Source organism: Balaenoptera acutorostrata, chromosome 10, assembly GCF_949987535.1.
Source record: "Balaenoptera acutorostrata chromosome 10, mBalAcu1.1, whole genome shotgun sequence".
Classification (NCBI taxonomy): domain Eukaryota; kingdom Metazoa; phylum Chordata; class Mammalia; order Artiodactyla; family Balaenopteridae; genus Balaenoptera; species Balaenoptera acutorostrata.
Window position 1 is genome coordinate 33694189 of NC_080073.1, and position 16166 is coordinate 33710354.

At 39.9% G+C, this 16166-nt stretch overlaps 1 protein-coding gene across 4 annotated transcripts in view; it reads left to right on the forward strand.

Moving 5' to 3' along the window:
• ERC2 (ELKS/RAB6-interacting/CAST family member 2) overlaps positions 1-16166 on the forward strand; it is a 974163-nt gene that overhangs the window by 564903 nt on the left and 393094 nt on the right. For all 4 annotated transcript variants that reach the window (XM_057555674.1, XM_057555676.1, XM_057555675.1 and 1 more), the window contains one exon: positions 11655-11815. In XM_057555674.1, coding sequence (XP_057411657.1) covers positions 11655-11815 — 161 coding nt within the window. The remainder of the gene's footprint in view (positions 1-11654; positions 11816-16166) is intronic.

The window sequence follows — 16166 nt, forward strand, 5'->3', positions numbered from 1 at the left end:
TTTCTCCCTCCCTGCATCCCACCCACAATCATCTGTTGACAATCTACTGTGTGTTTGCAAAGATGCCCCAGTGAACCCATTCAAGGACACATTCGACATACAGGGAGGCCACTACCTATTGCTCAAGGTAGATGGACCTGCGGTGCAAGGATTCTGAGGGGATCAGGAAAGGGCTTGGAGGCAGGCCTCATTTGGCCTGATTGAAATTTGCCATCATCAACAGGTATCTCCTGCAGAGCTAAGCCAGCAGGAGAATTCGGAGTAAAAGAAGCCTCCTTTTTTTTCATTTTTCCTCCTTGGAATTGCCTCAGCTTATCCTTACATCACAAGAAAGAAGGTCTATTTGAAAACACTGCCCTGATTTGTTGAATGGGAATGAATAAACCTTGCTAATAGAAGTGGTCAAGTGGCATGGACAAATGGTTCTGATTTTGCAGGGCCTGCCAAGGTATTTTGAGTGCTGCAGAATCAAAACAATAATAACAATAATAAAATTAGAAAATGCTAAACAAGCACAAAACAAACAAGCAAGCCACCATACTGGACTTTAAAATGCATAGGAACTTCATTAGGGAACATGTTGAAATGAATGCAGCAACATTCAAACACATTGCGGGGCCGGGTGGAGGTGGCAGGAATGGCTGTTGACAGCTGTGGAGTCACTAACACTCAGGCACTCCCTGGTGAACCCGGATTATAATCAGCATAAATCTAAGTGACTGTCAGGGGCAAAGAAACCATGCTACAAAGTGTGGCCTGTCTTAAGGTTATTTTGGCTGACGGTAGTTGCCACCATAACTGCCACCAGAGGGCCCCACCCTGCTCTGGGTTTCTGCTTTATTACTATCCTTTGGAGGCCATGGTCTACCAGCAACTAATTTTTCCATGGGAGCAGGAGTACTTTCTATGCAGACCTTCCTTTGTTGCAACTGTAAAAAAAATTTTTTCGAATTTCGTTGAAGTATAGTTGATTTACAATGTTATGCTAATTTCTGCTGTACTGCAAAGTGACTCAGTTATACATATATATATTCTTTTTCATATTCTTTTCCATTATGGTTTATCACAGTATATTGAATATAGTTCCCTGTGCTATGCAGTAGGGCCTTGTTGTTTATCCATCCTATATATAATAGTTTGCATCTGCTAATCCCAAACTCCCAATACTTCCCTCTCCCACCTCCCTTCCCCCTTGGCAACCGCAAGTTTGTTTTCTATGTCTGTGAGTCTGTTTCTGTTTCATAGCTATGGTTGCAATTTTTAAAACTTACTCTCTTTTACATTAGTGATTCATATTTACATCAACAAGTACAAAGAAGAATATAATAGATTACCTGAAATCTCTAAGCTTAGAAACAAACCTGTTATGCATATTTTGATGCCTTTCCTTCTAATCTTTTTTCTATGAATATTCATTTAGAAACCTACATATAGTTGGGATTGGATTGTATTTATCATTTACCAACCTGCTTTTCTCAGTTAGGATTTCATGAACATCTTTCTTTTTCATTAAATCTTTCTACTTAGTGTTTAATGTCTGACCAACATCTCAACAATTGGATGCCTGCAATTTACTATCCACTTTCTTTGCAACACTTACACACACACACACACACACACACCGTAATTTAACTAATTTCTTTGAAAGGTGAGGGTACATATGTGTATGTTTGTATATGTATGTACTTGTGTTTATATATATGTTTGTGTGTATATCTATACATATAATATGTATATACACACATGCATAATTTTTATTGATGTTTATAAACAACACTCTGATGAATATGTTTATTATATCCTTGGAATAAATTTCTCTGGACACATCCCTTATTATATCCTTAGAATAAATTCCTAAAGTGAAATCACTGGATCAAATGCTAATTCATGAGATACACTGAATGTAAAGGAATTTAAAAAGTTTTTCTCATATGTTCAAAAAAGAAACACTTTCCACAAAAATTGAAATAATGTCTAAACATCACCATTGGACAGTAAAAGTTATAAGATTTTGATGCTCTGGCTCTTTCCAATACAGTAGCCAATAGACATATGGATATTTAAATTTTAATTTTAATTAATTAAGATTATATAACATTAAAAATTCAGTTCCTCAGTGGTACCAGTCATATTTCCAGTGCTCTATAGCCACATGTAGCAGTGGCATGTATATGGGAAAGTGCAAATTAGGACCTTGTCATCATTGCAGGAAGTTTTATGGGACCATGCTGCTCTGATATCTTCATGAGTTCCTTTATAATTGTGTTTGGAATTTAGCATATTTTGTGGGTGATTAATTTGATTTGTTATAAATAGATTTCTTAGTAAAATATTTCGCCGTTCCATTGAAGATGAAAAGTGTTGTCTTTCTGAAAATGTAAGAAAATGGAAATTCAGCACTTTCTCTTGCTTACTCATCCTCTCATAGGCTGAAAAGTAAGAGCTAGTGTTCAAACTAACATCACTGTTGATGATTACAGGTTACTGTGTACTTTCTGTGTGCCAAACATGTAACTATTGTAAGTCAGGTATTCTTCATAAGGACTCTGGGAGGTGCAGCTGTTAATCCACATTTTACAGAGAAAGAAACTGATGTACATAGAGCTCAAGTACGTTTTTCAGGGTCAGCGCGTGGCTGGATCTTGTTTGGGACCTAAGCCCTCTGGCTTCAGAGTCCACACAGTTAGCCACTCTCTGTACTGCTCCTCAAGAATGTGAGACTCTGTTAGGGAAAAAACCAGCTCTTTGCTGTGCTGCAGAACTGTGCACACATAAAGTAAAAATGCCTCCCAGTTGCTCAGTAAGTATCTACACCAGACATACACAGAAGTGTATATTCACGGCCTTTTTCTCAGGGAGGTTCCACTGAGCCAAACCCGACCTGGAATGAAGAGTGCTCAAGGGCCTTCTGGAGAAACTGTTATTCATCTGTACTCCAACACGGAATCTGTTCAGTCAGAATGTATGTATTTTACACATTTCTTCTCCATCCATCCTTTATTGTGATGTGAAATTTTGTCAATAAGCCTTGGGGGAGTAGGGAGAAAAGGTGAAGTTTAAATTGTAGTCAGAATCGAAGAGCTCAAGCCCAAACACCCTCACTTGATGTGGGTATTTGTTTGCAGCTGAAGGATCAGAGGTGACACGTTTAAGCAAAGCTCCCAGAAGTTTAAACTTCAGTGAGGAGAAAACAAATCCCAAACACAATCTTAAGGGTAGCCAGGTCCAGGCAGAAAGCAATCTGGGGATTTTCAGTTTCAACCTTTTCCAAAAGGTGTCACTCTAAGGCAGCAGTGGGGAGGTGGGAGGGAGGTGGAGATAGAAATGTCAGATAAGAGTAATTGGAAAAATAAGATTAGTAGTCCTTGTTTTAACAGATCCTTCGGCCCACAGCATCACTGTCTAAGAAGTTGTTGCTGTTGAGGAGGGAGGGTTTCAGCGTTTATCTTTACCTTCTGATCTTAGTGTGACCTTCTCTGTGCCCAGAGCAGAGCTGGGCCAAGTCCCAGCTATTCCCACAGGACCAATTCACATTCCAGTTTTGCTGTAACCTGGGATACGGGGATTTCCTTGGCTCTGTGTTCTGGTGCAGACTGAAAACTACCATCTTCTTGCACTCAGGATGTAGTGAAGAGAGAAAACTAGGATGGATGGTAAGGAGAAGGGCAGAAGAGCCTGTGTATTTTTTAACATATGGTTTTAAAAGCTGTTTTAAAATTCTACATCATTAACACAAAATAGATACTAACTCAATACTGACATATAATTTAAGAAACAAATTGTTTTATCAAAATATTTGAAGATCAGCTCTTGCCAAGTGAGCCTCTTGAAAAGCACTGGATGTTGCCACGTGTCAGGAAGAGACACACAGAACAGGGAGTGGGGCTCTTGGCAGATAACTGAGAGAGAAGCTGGTTTTCAGATATTTAGTTAAACAACACAAATGTATGTGTAAGTTTAAGTCGACACATGTTAATGATTTAAGGTCTTAAACAGGTTTTTTATTTTATTGTTTTAAAGCTCCACTATTCACTTTAAAAGTTCTGACGGTTTCTCCAGAGCTGGGTGTAAGCATTAGACTCTTTAGAAATTCGTTTGATAGCTTCATTTTTCTTAAAGTGTACAGAGTTAAGAATTATTCAAATACATCTGAATAGTCCTTGTACCTTAACCATTTTATAAGAGAGTTTTTATAATCTGCCACATAGAATGACTAATAAAATCAGAAACGACACACAATTACTTAGGGGTTTTTGTTTTGTTTAGTTTAATTGGTGAGACCAAGTAGTCATCTAGCTTGAAGAAACCTTTAATTACTATGTTCTAGATATGTAACACCAAACCAATATATATTTTCAAATGCAGTCTTAGTTTTCTAGATATAGGATCAGAATTCCAGTCTTACCATATTTGGGGACCTTTTAGGAAATTCTTTTAAGTGGAACATGTTAAGTATTATAGAAGATTTCTGAGGTTGCTGTGAATCTCTTTTCATCAAGGATGGCCTTTTAGGAATAAAACAGCCTTTCTAAAACTTTTTTACCCCCAGGAAATATTATTGTTGGGTGAATTATTAATAGATGTGCTTCCAAAATAAGCAAATGCTGTGTTGAATAGAGACACATGGGTTGCTTTCCTGCTGTACTTCTCAAAAGTGTTTATTGGCTCATAATCATTGTGATTCTTCAAGTAGCAATTCCCTAATGAACAGAACCACATGGCCCCCAGCCTGGGCCCCCTAGCACATGTTTTTTCCCTCCTCTTCAGCAGACCGCTCCCACTTACCTGCCTTAGGGAGGTGGGCTGTGAGGCCTAGGGCAAGACTGGCTTTTGTTTAACTCTTGCTCATCACTCAGTCCTTTCCTTTAACAGTTTTTTTTTTTTTTTAAATCACTATTGTAATTAAAAAGTTGTTTGATTCAAGCTTGCCTGCCAAACCAGACAGCTTCTGAGGTTGAGCCTGTTGCCTGCGTCTAGCAGAAGGCCTGGCACGTGGGAGACACCCAGTGTGACGAAGTGGTGGAATGATGGAAGGACTGCACGTCTCCCAGGTCCCGGGCAAAGCGGGTAGAATGCAGAGCAGGATTAAAAGCTGCTTGCTTCTACCCCAGCTCAAAGCCTGGGACATCTTTATTGTGCTGCCTCGAAACTCACGGGTTCCTGGGTGCTCTTGGTGGCTGATGGGGTGGCACTGAGCATAGGGGTTCCATCCATTCAGGAGCTGAGTAACTGAGCCCTCTTGTCTGCATAGCAAAGAGAAGGTGCCTGAGGCAAACAGAGAGCAAGAACTTGAAGGGCATTTGGTGAGGATGGCAAGGGGACCACTGATTTACGAGGTAGGAAAGTATCAAGTTTGGACTTACAGTTTATCCATCATTGCACTAAGTGGGTCAAAGGAAGGTGTTTCAGAATCACATCTTTGCATTCCCCTTCCTCTCGTTCCTCAGGTATTTACTGAGTGTGGACACTGGTTCTGTGTCGGGGCTGAAGGGCCTTCCACAAAGAGAACGGAGATGTGGTCCTTGCCCTCTGGGGATTACAATCCAGTTGTAGCAACTAAGCACACACATGAAATAGTTGTGCAGAAATGTGAAGTGGTGTTTAATTAGGTGGGAGAAAGTCAGGTGCAGATGGTAAGAACTGAAGGCACTTGGGTTGGGTGAAAATAATGTGGCCAGGAACCCATAGTAGGGACAGTGGTAACTGTCACGCACTGGACACTTCCAGCGTTTCTAGCAGAGAGGGTTGGATGCTTTATGGGTATTATCTCCCTTTATACTCATGCCAATCCTGTGTGGTAGCTTCTGTCTCCTCCCTATTTGATAGAGGAGGACCTTCAGGCTAAGAGAAAGGTCAGCAATGTCCAGGGTTCCCAGACAAGGTTGCACTTTGGCATCACTTTGGAATCATCTGCATCTTTAATTAAATACTGATGCCTGACTCCTACCCTCAAACATTTTAATTTAGTTGGTAGGAGTGTTACCATGGCATCAGGATTTTTAAAATCTTTCTAAAGGATTCAAAGGTGCAACAGAGTTTAGGAAGCATTGGGTTAATACTGTCCTAAGGTCACAGAGATCCTGTTGGTGGAGCCAAAACTTGAATCAGGTCTGCCTGTTTTCAGAGCTCCAGATTTAATCACTGTACCTGTGAAGGAGGCCAGGGCCCTGTGGCAGAGCCTTAAAGGAGAGGCGATTTCAGTAATTGGAGGGGTTGGTATAGGGCAGTCCAGGGGTGTGTGTACATGTGTGGTTGACGGTAGGTGACACCAAGCACAAAATCTTGAATTCAGTAATAAGCAAACATACAATGGGTTGAATACTTACTGGCACTTTATTAACAAGATCTGACACTTCTGTGGCACCAAGTACTTGGCATTGTTCTTAGGGCATCACGCACGTTAACCCATTGAATCTTCACAAAACCCCTTTGAGCTAAGTTCCCACATCACAAGGAAGAAACCTGGGCTCAGAAAACTTTTATAACTGACTCAGAAGGACACAGATAGTTAGTGGTAGGCTAGCTCCTAAGTTCTGTTTGTAACCACTATGCTGTGCTTATCTCTTATGTTAAGAATGTACTAAGTGTTTTCATATTTGCCAGTCCCTGCACTAAGAGCTTTACTTTCATTGCTTCATTTAATACTTCCAGTAACGCTTATGAGACATACCATTGTTATAGATGAGGAAACTCAGACACTTTCCCAAGGCTCTATAATTAAAAAGTGGTAAAGTGGGTATTATTAGTACAGTCTGGTTTCATAATCCATGATTTTAACCATTCTCAGTATTTCAAAATACTTAAAATTTTAAAAATTCAAATTAAATCTTAAGTGGAATGCTATCTATAAAACAAAGTAGAACAGCTCCCTTTGAATGTGAGATAGTGGACGAAGATCTCTGCTGATTCACGCTCCTCCCCCTCCACTGATCTGTTTATCAGCTCCCAGATGCCTTTTTGGAACCCCTGGTGCACTAGGGAACACAGTCTGAAGACAACTACTTTGGGCATCTCAGGAGCCCCTTGAGATGCTGGAACCAGGCCAGTGATATTTTTGACAAAATATTGATGGTTTAGGCATATTTTCCTGACAGTAGGGAGATGAGTTGTAACAGTAAATCCTGTGAGACGTCTTTGAATCCCAGATTCACAGGGCCCAGTTCAAAGTCACATTGAGACACACAGTCAAAACAGCTGAAAAAAATCAAGAGGGAAGTCTAACCTTCAATTTGTATCTTCGGAAAACATTGAAGGGACCCCAGGAATAACTCCTAGCAACTTTTTTCCCCTTCCCTTTTTCTCTTCCTTCTCAATTATCTTATTCTGCCCTTAAAACAAAACAAAACCTCTGTGTCCCCCATCTCCAGGCTCATTATTCCTCTTTCTTTTCTCACTTGTATCTCTTTCTTTTTTATTATATAAATCATTGTAGCCTGCCCTTAAAAGTATTATACCTTTGCACTCAGTTTTACAGGTTCACTCTGCTACCCATTTCCTAAAATCCAGGCACAGAACTGGCTGAGAGATAACTCTGGTAGGGGAGAAGCTGATCAGGCAAAGCCATGTCCTTATTTATGGTAGGGGTAGAGACAAAGGCTAGGAATACACACAAACACACCCACTTATTTTCAATCCTATCAGAAATGTGGGAGGGGAAGGGATCCAAGCCTGAAGCATCAAAAATAATGGTAGAAAGGGATGATGGGTCCAAGAAGTATTTCCAAAACAGAGCTATAAGACTTGATGATGGATAGAAAATAAAAGCGGGAAGAGACAAATGTGGTTCTGAGATCTTAAACATGAGTGACTGAGAAAAGGTCAGGGCTACCAATGTGTTAGGGAGTGGCAGATTGGGAGGGCTGGGATGGGTGGTAGGGATTTGGGTTTAGATATGTGTGCGTGGATCACTGTGAATTTAAAGTGATATTATGACATCCAAACGGAAGTAATCAATGGGTGGTTCAGTATATGTGAAAGATGTTAAGTGAATAAAAGGAGACAAAGGTTGGAAAAGTATCAGAGTTGAGAGCTGTGGAGACAGATCTCAATCCTCCTCCTGAGGAGCCACATGGATGAGGAAAATGTCTCTGGGACAGAGTCATAAGGGGAAAGGTCTAGTTATGGACTGCAGGAAGGTGAAGAATTTGCAAAAGAAACAGGGGAGATAGATTACCAATTTAGGAGAGCTTCCGAGAGCCCAAAGGAAGGGTTGGCTTTTAGGAAAATGGGGAATGGATACATCCCCACTCACCCATTAAACCATGTTTCAGAGAGACTATTTAATGAGAAGGAGAACTTTCTAATGATACATTTATTGAAAACTATTTAGAAAATTATATATAGCATCTCAATTATACATACACACAAATAGAGAGAGATGGGGAAATTAAAACAAACTGTTTAGAGTGTTTATCTCCATGTGGTGGGATTTTGGGTGATCTTAGCGAAAAAGAATGTCATTTAACCTAAATAAAAAGAAACATTTAAAATTTTCATATCTGTATCTTTTAGATTCTGTACGAGTGTACCTTATTATAAGAAAAAGTGTTATTTTATTGATATCAATTAGAATAAATGATGTATAGGTTACATCATCTCACTTACTATCCATAAACATCTAATAGAATAAGCAACATAATTTCCTGTTTCCAGATAAAGAAACTGAAGCTAAAAGAGTTGAAGGAACTTGTGTCAGTCATACAGTGAGTGATGGAGACATGATTCAAATCTGGTAGTTTCTAAGGCACAAGTTTCATATACATAGCCAGCTAAAATGTTACTTCAAATGAGGGGAAGAAGTTGGGGAACTGTTTAGCTGTGCAGACTACACATTAAGAAAAGACATATGGCAAGAAGGAAGGTACCAGTGGCCTGCAAAGGTAGAGTTTCCATGGGATAGCAAGAATAAGAAGCACTTCCTCTTGATGAGAGGGGACTGGTGGGGGGGAGATGGAGGCAGGTGTTATAGAGCACTTGGTAAGAAGTGTGACAATTCATCAGTCAAGACAGCCCAAGTCAAGCTGGGGGTAACGGCCCCTTATCTCTTGGTGTAGTACAACAACGGTGCATACCTTGCTTATGTGATGTGGGTTGGCCTTGGGCTTCATTGTGGTCACTCAGGGACTCAGGCTGAAGGAGACATCATCTGAAACATGCTTCTGTGCTCATCATGGCAGGGAAAAGGGAAGGTTGGGGTTGACTGCTAGTACTTAAATGCTTCTACCTGGAAATGACAATGATCTTCTTGGCCAAACCCTCACCCAACTTAAAGGGAGAGGGGAGGTGTTGTCCTACCATGTGCCTGTAAGGGGGAGAACTAGAATATTGTGAAACACCCTAATGACTACCACAGCAGGGAAAACATTTCTTGCTTTTTAATGCTCCTGTTTGGGTAGCAAAGGAAACAGTTTGCAGAACTCTAGAACATTTAACACAGGAGGTACCATGGGCATCATCTGGGAAACTGAGACGCAAGAATCAAGTGCTTATTTGCACAAAGTTACAGGTAGAAACAGTGGCTGTGCGAAGACTAGAACAGTGTGTCTGAGGCCAGTGCCCCAGGTGGTCCAGTGTGCAGTCCTCAGTGGTCAGGTGAATTAGGAGGAGTGAAAGGCCTTGGCCTGGGAAGCTATTTTGAGACTCTGCTTCCAAGGTGTTGAAAATAGCAGCCTCACCTCAAACTAAGAATTATTGACGTTGGAAGCCAAAAGCATCTCCAGCAGTCAGAAAAGTCTGGATTACGTCTCTCAGGTGTCCAGGTTTTCTCCATGTGATTATTGCTGAAATGACCAGGGCAGCCTGCAAGTCATTACTCTAAGGTGTAATTGTTAAAGTTGGGTTAATATAAAACTAGTTAGTGCCTGCCCTAAGCAGTCAGGTGGCAGGTGAACTAAGAACTTGGAAACCCAGCTGAGTAGCATACTGTGTCTGTAGATTGCAAGCAGGTCAGTTCAGTTAATGAGAAAGATTCAGCAGGTGAGAATCCTCGACACTCTCCCTCTTCTCTGAGATAAACAGTACATTTGGGATAAAGAACAATTTATGGAAGGAAACGGGGTCATGAGGACACAGGCCATCCCATATGGAGGGTCAGGCAAACTGTATCTGAGTTGGCACTTGGAATGACCGTAATACTGATATTTTTTTTTAAACACTGCTATTGAGTATATCAACAATAGGGGAAAAAAGAAGACAAAATAAAAGAAAATGAAAAACCACCTCTGCTTCAGCCTCATCAAGTATCGCTTCTAGTTATATTTATGATATTCTATGAACTTATATGAGAAACTAAAAAGTTTAATTGCTTTTTAATTTTTAAATTTTGTATATTTCTGAAGTTAAAGAATAATGCTATTTATCCTACAATTAAACATGTGTAATTCTGTGACTTTCATAGGTTATCGTTTATGTTTCTTGCTTTTTAAACTGTTTTTGGTTTTGGCTTTTATTTACATTACATGGCCATCAAGTTTCCTCTTTCTATCACGGCAAAATGGAGGGTTTTCTGAATCTTAAAATCCTGTAATTTACCTTGGATATGAACTATAATGCTTATTCTGAATACATTCCATGTAAAACTGCAGAAATTGTGTAGAAAGTCTTTATGAATTGGAACTTAACATATCATTGACACGTTTTGAAGGGCGTCTGTTGACTTTGGTGATAGATGATCCCATTCTGCCAAGTTCAGCTGGAAGGGGTGACCCAAACATCAACCCTGGAACCTAGAAACTTCCTGAAACCGTGGTTTTAAATCAGCAGGGTAGATGCAGCATGCATCTGTGCAAGAGATGGCATTTCACCAGCTTGCTCCACGGAAGTCTCTGGAACAAAACCATAAACATCAGCCCTCTTTGTTGTGTGTTGGCTTTTAAAAGCCTCCAGTGGTTTGGGGAGGATAAGGCCTTGCCTTGGGGCTCCCTGGTCCAATTTTTTGGGACCTGGCTGAAAACCCTGGATATTTGATAGTCTGGCTTATTTCTATGGTGTATTAGCACCCTATAAAAGTTACATGTCATTTATTTCAAGTTTAGAACCCTCTCAAACTTCAGGGGCAAACCAAACTTGAACCTTTTGTGGCTGGAATTCTGTTTACCTTTGGCCAAACCTTGCTTCCTGAATGTGAAACAGGGAGGTGAGGTGAGAGGGAGGCCCCTGAGGCCCATTGGACACCAAATCGCTTTTGCCAAACAAGGCTTTGATAGGTTAAAACATGAATGAATTTGAAACACATAGAATAACTTCCTGTCAGAATACTCTGGGGCCTACACACAGAAGTATATTGTGCCGGGCAAAATGCGTTTTGAGTGTTGCCTTCAGCTAACTGAAGTGAGGCAGTATCTGAGATCTTTGCCAAACAGGTTGAAATTGGGTCAAGCCACTCACCCTCCACTTCTAATAAATATATTAAATAGTTTCTATAAAAGTTAGTGGATAATCCAATTGAATGAGGACCTTGAGAAATTTGGACATTTCTCGTGTTTGAAATATTTATTTTTAACTAGTGACAAAGAAAGAGTGGATGCCAAGATACAATGCCCAGTTCAAGGATGGCTTTGATTCCTTTGTGTGTATTGTCAGAACATAGGCTAGCACGAAATGCCTTGTGCTTGAATGGAGGAGAAATAACACACTGCGTTCCACGTGCTTTACAGATAGAGGAACTGATGAATGCACTGGAGAAGACCAGACAGGAACTGGACGCCACCAAGGCTCGCCTTGCCTCCACGCAGCAGTCTCTGGCTGAAAAAGAAGCACACTTGGCCAACCTCCGGATAGAGAGGAGAAAACAGCTGGAGGAGATCCTGGAGATGAAGTGAGTACCCATTTTTGCTTTCCTACTCTCTCTTTTCTAACTTCTCTTTAGGGATGAGAAAGGGAAGGCTAGAGAAGAGGAAGAAAGCTTGGAGAAAGAATAATTTAGCTAACACTTGACTAGTTATTTCCATGACTACACTTCTTATTTTTTTGAATTATAGCTTCCATGTCCCAATTTGCACATATCTCACATCTGTTATTCAAAACAAAGAATCCAACATTAGGTTTTGTGCCTCTGTGTTTTGTGGACGGCACTAATATTCTTAGATCTGTCGAAAAGGTCTGAGTTGGCCAAGGGACAGAGGCCTTGTTAAGCACAATGGTAATTTAAGTCCTGCTCAGAGTTAAGTGGAAACTTTTCTGAGGAGGTATTTCCTAATTGTGACTATAACTTTGCTAATTATATTCTTTTCACTTGTGTATAATGCTTGGCTTGTGTTGGCGTTCATAGAGTCTCAAGTTTGGCACCTCTTTGTTTAGAAAGCAGGACTCTGATTTGCTGGGCCGATAAAAACAGGCTTGGAAATCCCCCTGCCCCCCTAGGTAAGGGCTGGGGGGAGACTGGAACAAATGTCTTTGATTTAATCAATAAGGTACGGCTGCTTGTCGGGCAGTGGTCGTTCCTGTAGGCCTGTGACACACCTGTCTTCACCTAGCTTTTAGTTCGTTCTTACAATGAAACAATATCACCATGGAGGAACATAGTAAAGGTAATTACTCAAAGATTTTAGAGGTAATCAATTGCTGTGGATCTGTTTCTGAAAAAATAGGCAAGAAGCAGCATCTCCCTCTGTAAGTTTTAAAATGAAATAATCACTAAAATATAATTTAAATCCAACCTCCTTCCATAGTAAGGGGAAATGTACAGAATTATGGCATCTTAAGCCTGTAACATAGACTTTGAAATTGGTGGCTAGGTATGGAAGAATAACCTTATCCTGACCCTGCAAGTCTTACACATGGTTAACATTAAACCCAGGAAGCTTAGATCATGGAAAATATGGAATGAAATATTTTGAAGGATTTAATAACGAGGACAAAACTTTTATTCCTCGTCAACTACCTCAGTTTCTCCAAGACCAAAGAATAAGTAGTTTTATTTCCACTTATAAACTCTCATTTTTCCTAATAAAAGATGATATAATAAAAACAGATATTATTATCCTCAGTTTAGAGGTGAGGGAACTGAGACTCAGCGAGATTTCAAGTAATTTGCTTAAGGACATCTGGCCAGGATTAAAACCAAAATCTAATCAGGCTCCCTTTCTACTACCTCATTTTCTCATGGAGCTTATGTCACCTCCACCAAGTCCAGAACTTTTGTCTGAGTCACTGCAGTAATTATGCTGCCTAGAACAGTGCCTGCATATGGTAGGTGCTCAGTAATTGTTTGTTGAAGCAATGAATAGATTGAATGCTGGAGATTGGATATTATGTACTTAGGAAGAAAAGTATTTCAAGCATTTGGACATTATCGATGTGATCAATAACTTATTAATAATACCAGTACATTGATTCCATCAGCCTTTATTCTTTCTCTTTCACTTATCCAGCTTCTGCCTCCTTGTGTGTTGTTATGTGTCAAGTTCAGCCTCGTTTCTCTCGTTGTTCTGCAGCTGTTCCCAAGTTAACTCTACAGCTCCTGGAGTGATTTATTATGCCATTATAAGGAAACTTTCATTATTTCCTGTTTATAAAAAGAGCATATACTTTCAACGTTTTGAGAGAACAAGTAATGGTGAAGCATGCTGGTTTGGGAGTCATCAGAGCTGGGTTGAAATCCTGTTGCTTCCACTTGGTGGCTGTGTGACTTGGGGGAAAATGACCTTAACATCGCTGACCCTCCAGTTTCCTCCTATGATGACTTTCGTGGGGTGGTTGTGAGGAGAGGCACTCAGAGCAGGGCTTGGCACACAGAAAATGATATATGTGTGTAAATGGCGCTATCAGCCAATGAAAATATGTCATTTGTTTAATATACTTTGTGAAGAGTATCATTTATCTAAAATTTGGGTTTATTTTTCTAAAACATATAAACTTTTTCCATGTGTATGTTTTCCTACTTAATTTCATGATTTCAGATAGCACCTAACTAAGACCTCTTTTGGTGAATTGCCACGTTATTGCCCAAGTGCTTATTAATCTGCTGCCACTGCAAAATAAATACAAAATTCCTATTAATTCCTTTGGTAAAAGTAACAAAGCCCTGCTTCATTAAGCCCAATATGGACCTCATTCACTATTTAACTGGCCCAGAAGCCCCACTTACCGGTGGGCTTCTTCCCAGGACTATGGGGACACAGGTGCAGGACACTTACATTGACTGAGAACCCCAATTAGCTTTATCAGCCTCTTCAGTTCAAGTCAACCAAATGGTTTGGTCAATCTTGATTTTTAAGCTGAGTTGACATATTGGTTACTTGGCGTTAACCAAGTCAGCGTAAGTTAGTGGGAGCAGTCAGCTGGATGTATCACTGTATCTGCTGTCACTCTGTGCCAAGGGCTGTTGGTTTTCATTCAACTGACAGGCATTGTGCAAGCAACTTTAGGCAAGTCTACCCAGTTTCCCAACCCTGGTAGCAAGGGAGAGGCTCTGTGGTGTTAGAGGAAAGACGGACGGGGCCTTGAGTCAAGAGAAAGAAGATGTGGTCTTGTAACTCAACCATAAGGTTAAAGGAGATCACTCTCTGGTTGCCTCAGTTTTTTCTTTGGTAACGTGGAGGTAATAATACTTGCCCTGCCTACTCTATAGAATTGTTATAGGGACAGGATTTTTTTTTAAAATACTGAACTGAAATTATGTAAACCAGCATATGTAAAAGTGCTTTGAAACATAAAAGGGGATTTTGAAATAAGAGGTGGTGTATGTTAAATTCGTTGCAAAATCAAATGGCACGGAGTTTTAGTATTGGGAAGCAGCTGGGTCCAACCTTCCAGCCTACCTGTCCACATAATGACTAATAAGGAATTCATCAGGCCCTGGTGAAGACCACTTCCTTTGGAAGTCACGGGCTCATAAGGTGGTGGTTCGTGTTCCATGGCTCATGCAGGTAGCTCATTTGTCCTTAGATGGAACTGAAATGGCTTTCCATGGAGTCTTCCCACTTGTCTTGGTTTTTGTTTCAGAGCTACATAGATTTCACCTGAGCCCCATCCACAGGACAGCCAGCCTTTTAGATATTTGTTGGGGTAAAAGTGTGCATTTTAGGGAAAAAAAGAAAAAAGAAACAGAGAAGCAAAACTTAAAAACAAAACCACCTCGATCCTACCATGCAGAGATGGATGCTGATAGCATTTTGGTATATACCTTTACAAATGCTCTCTATTATTTAACAAAATTAGATTGTACTTCCATATTTTATAAATCCTGCATTTGAGAAATGAAAGGATGAATTAGTTCAAAAATTTATAAATATTCCTTGAGCACCAACTATGTGGTAGGTACTGTTCTAGGTGGAAAAACAAAAATGGCTGTCAGTATCAAGCTTGCATTTTAGTAAAATGAGAGAAGGAAATGAATGAACAAATAAATAAGTAAATAAATGAATAGGTAGATGAATAAAGTAGCTTCTTGTGGAACCAAAGAAGTTTGGAATCCCACTTAGAAATCTGCTTCCATAGGTAAGGACCGTCATGGTTATTTGGGGTAAAAAGGGACATGCCTTGTCACTCCCTATAGTCTGAGAACCCTTTTAGGAACTGAGCCCAAAGGAGAGCCTTTGACTCTGTCTTGCGTAGCATTCTTCCCCCCAGTACGCCCTTTTCCAGTTTGATCTTCATTGCTTTGTATTCTAACTGCCAGTCATTATTCCCACACCGGAAGGAACTAACAGTTCCCAGCCATACATTTTCATAGGAGAACATAATATTCTCCTTCCCTTGTGTATAAGATTATGCTTTTACTTAAAAAAAATCTAAAACCTCTTACTAAAACATTTCATAATGGTTTGTCTTTGTTACACTTGCTTCTACTTAAAGGGATTTTATCAAAATAATATTAAGAACATCATTCTATATGTTTGGTTTTATTAATGCCGGTTAATGAGCTTACATTCCAGTAACCAAAGCTCAATTATTTAATTTGCGGCAGGTGAATTTGATATCTGTAGCTAAAAGGAATTGAAGGCCATGAGATACCGTACTTAAAATCTATCTGTGTGCATTTGCTCAGACGATTTAAACTAGCATAGTAATTTAACAGGCAGACAGGCAGGCTAACTGATATGTTCCATTTAGTATTAAACACTGAATGAATAAGGGTTTTGAGAGCTGGTTAAAAGTTACGTAATTTGAAGTGCGTGTTTTAGACTTTTTGAGGTGATTTCTCATACTTATGTAAAGATTTTAAG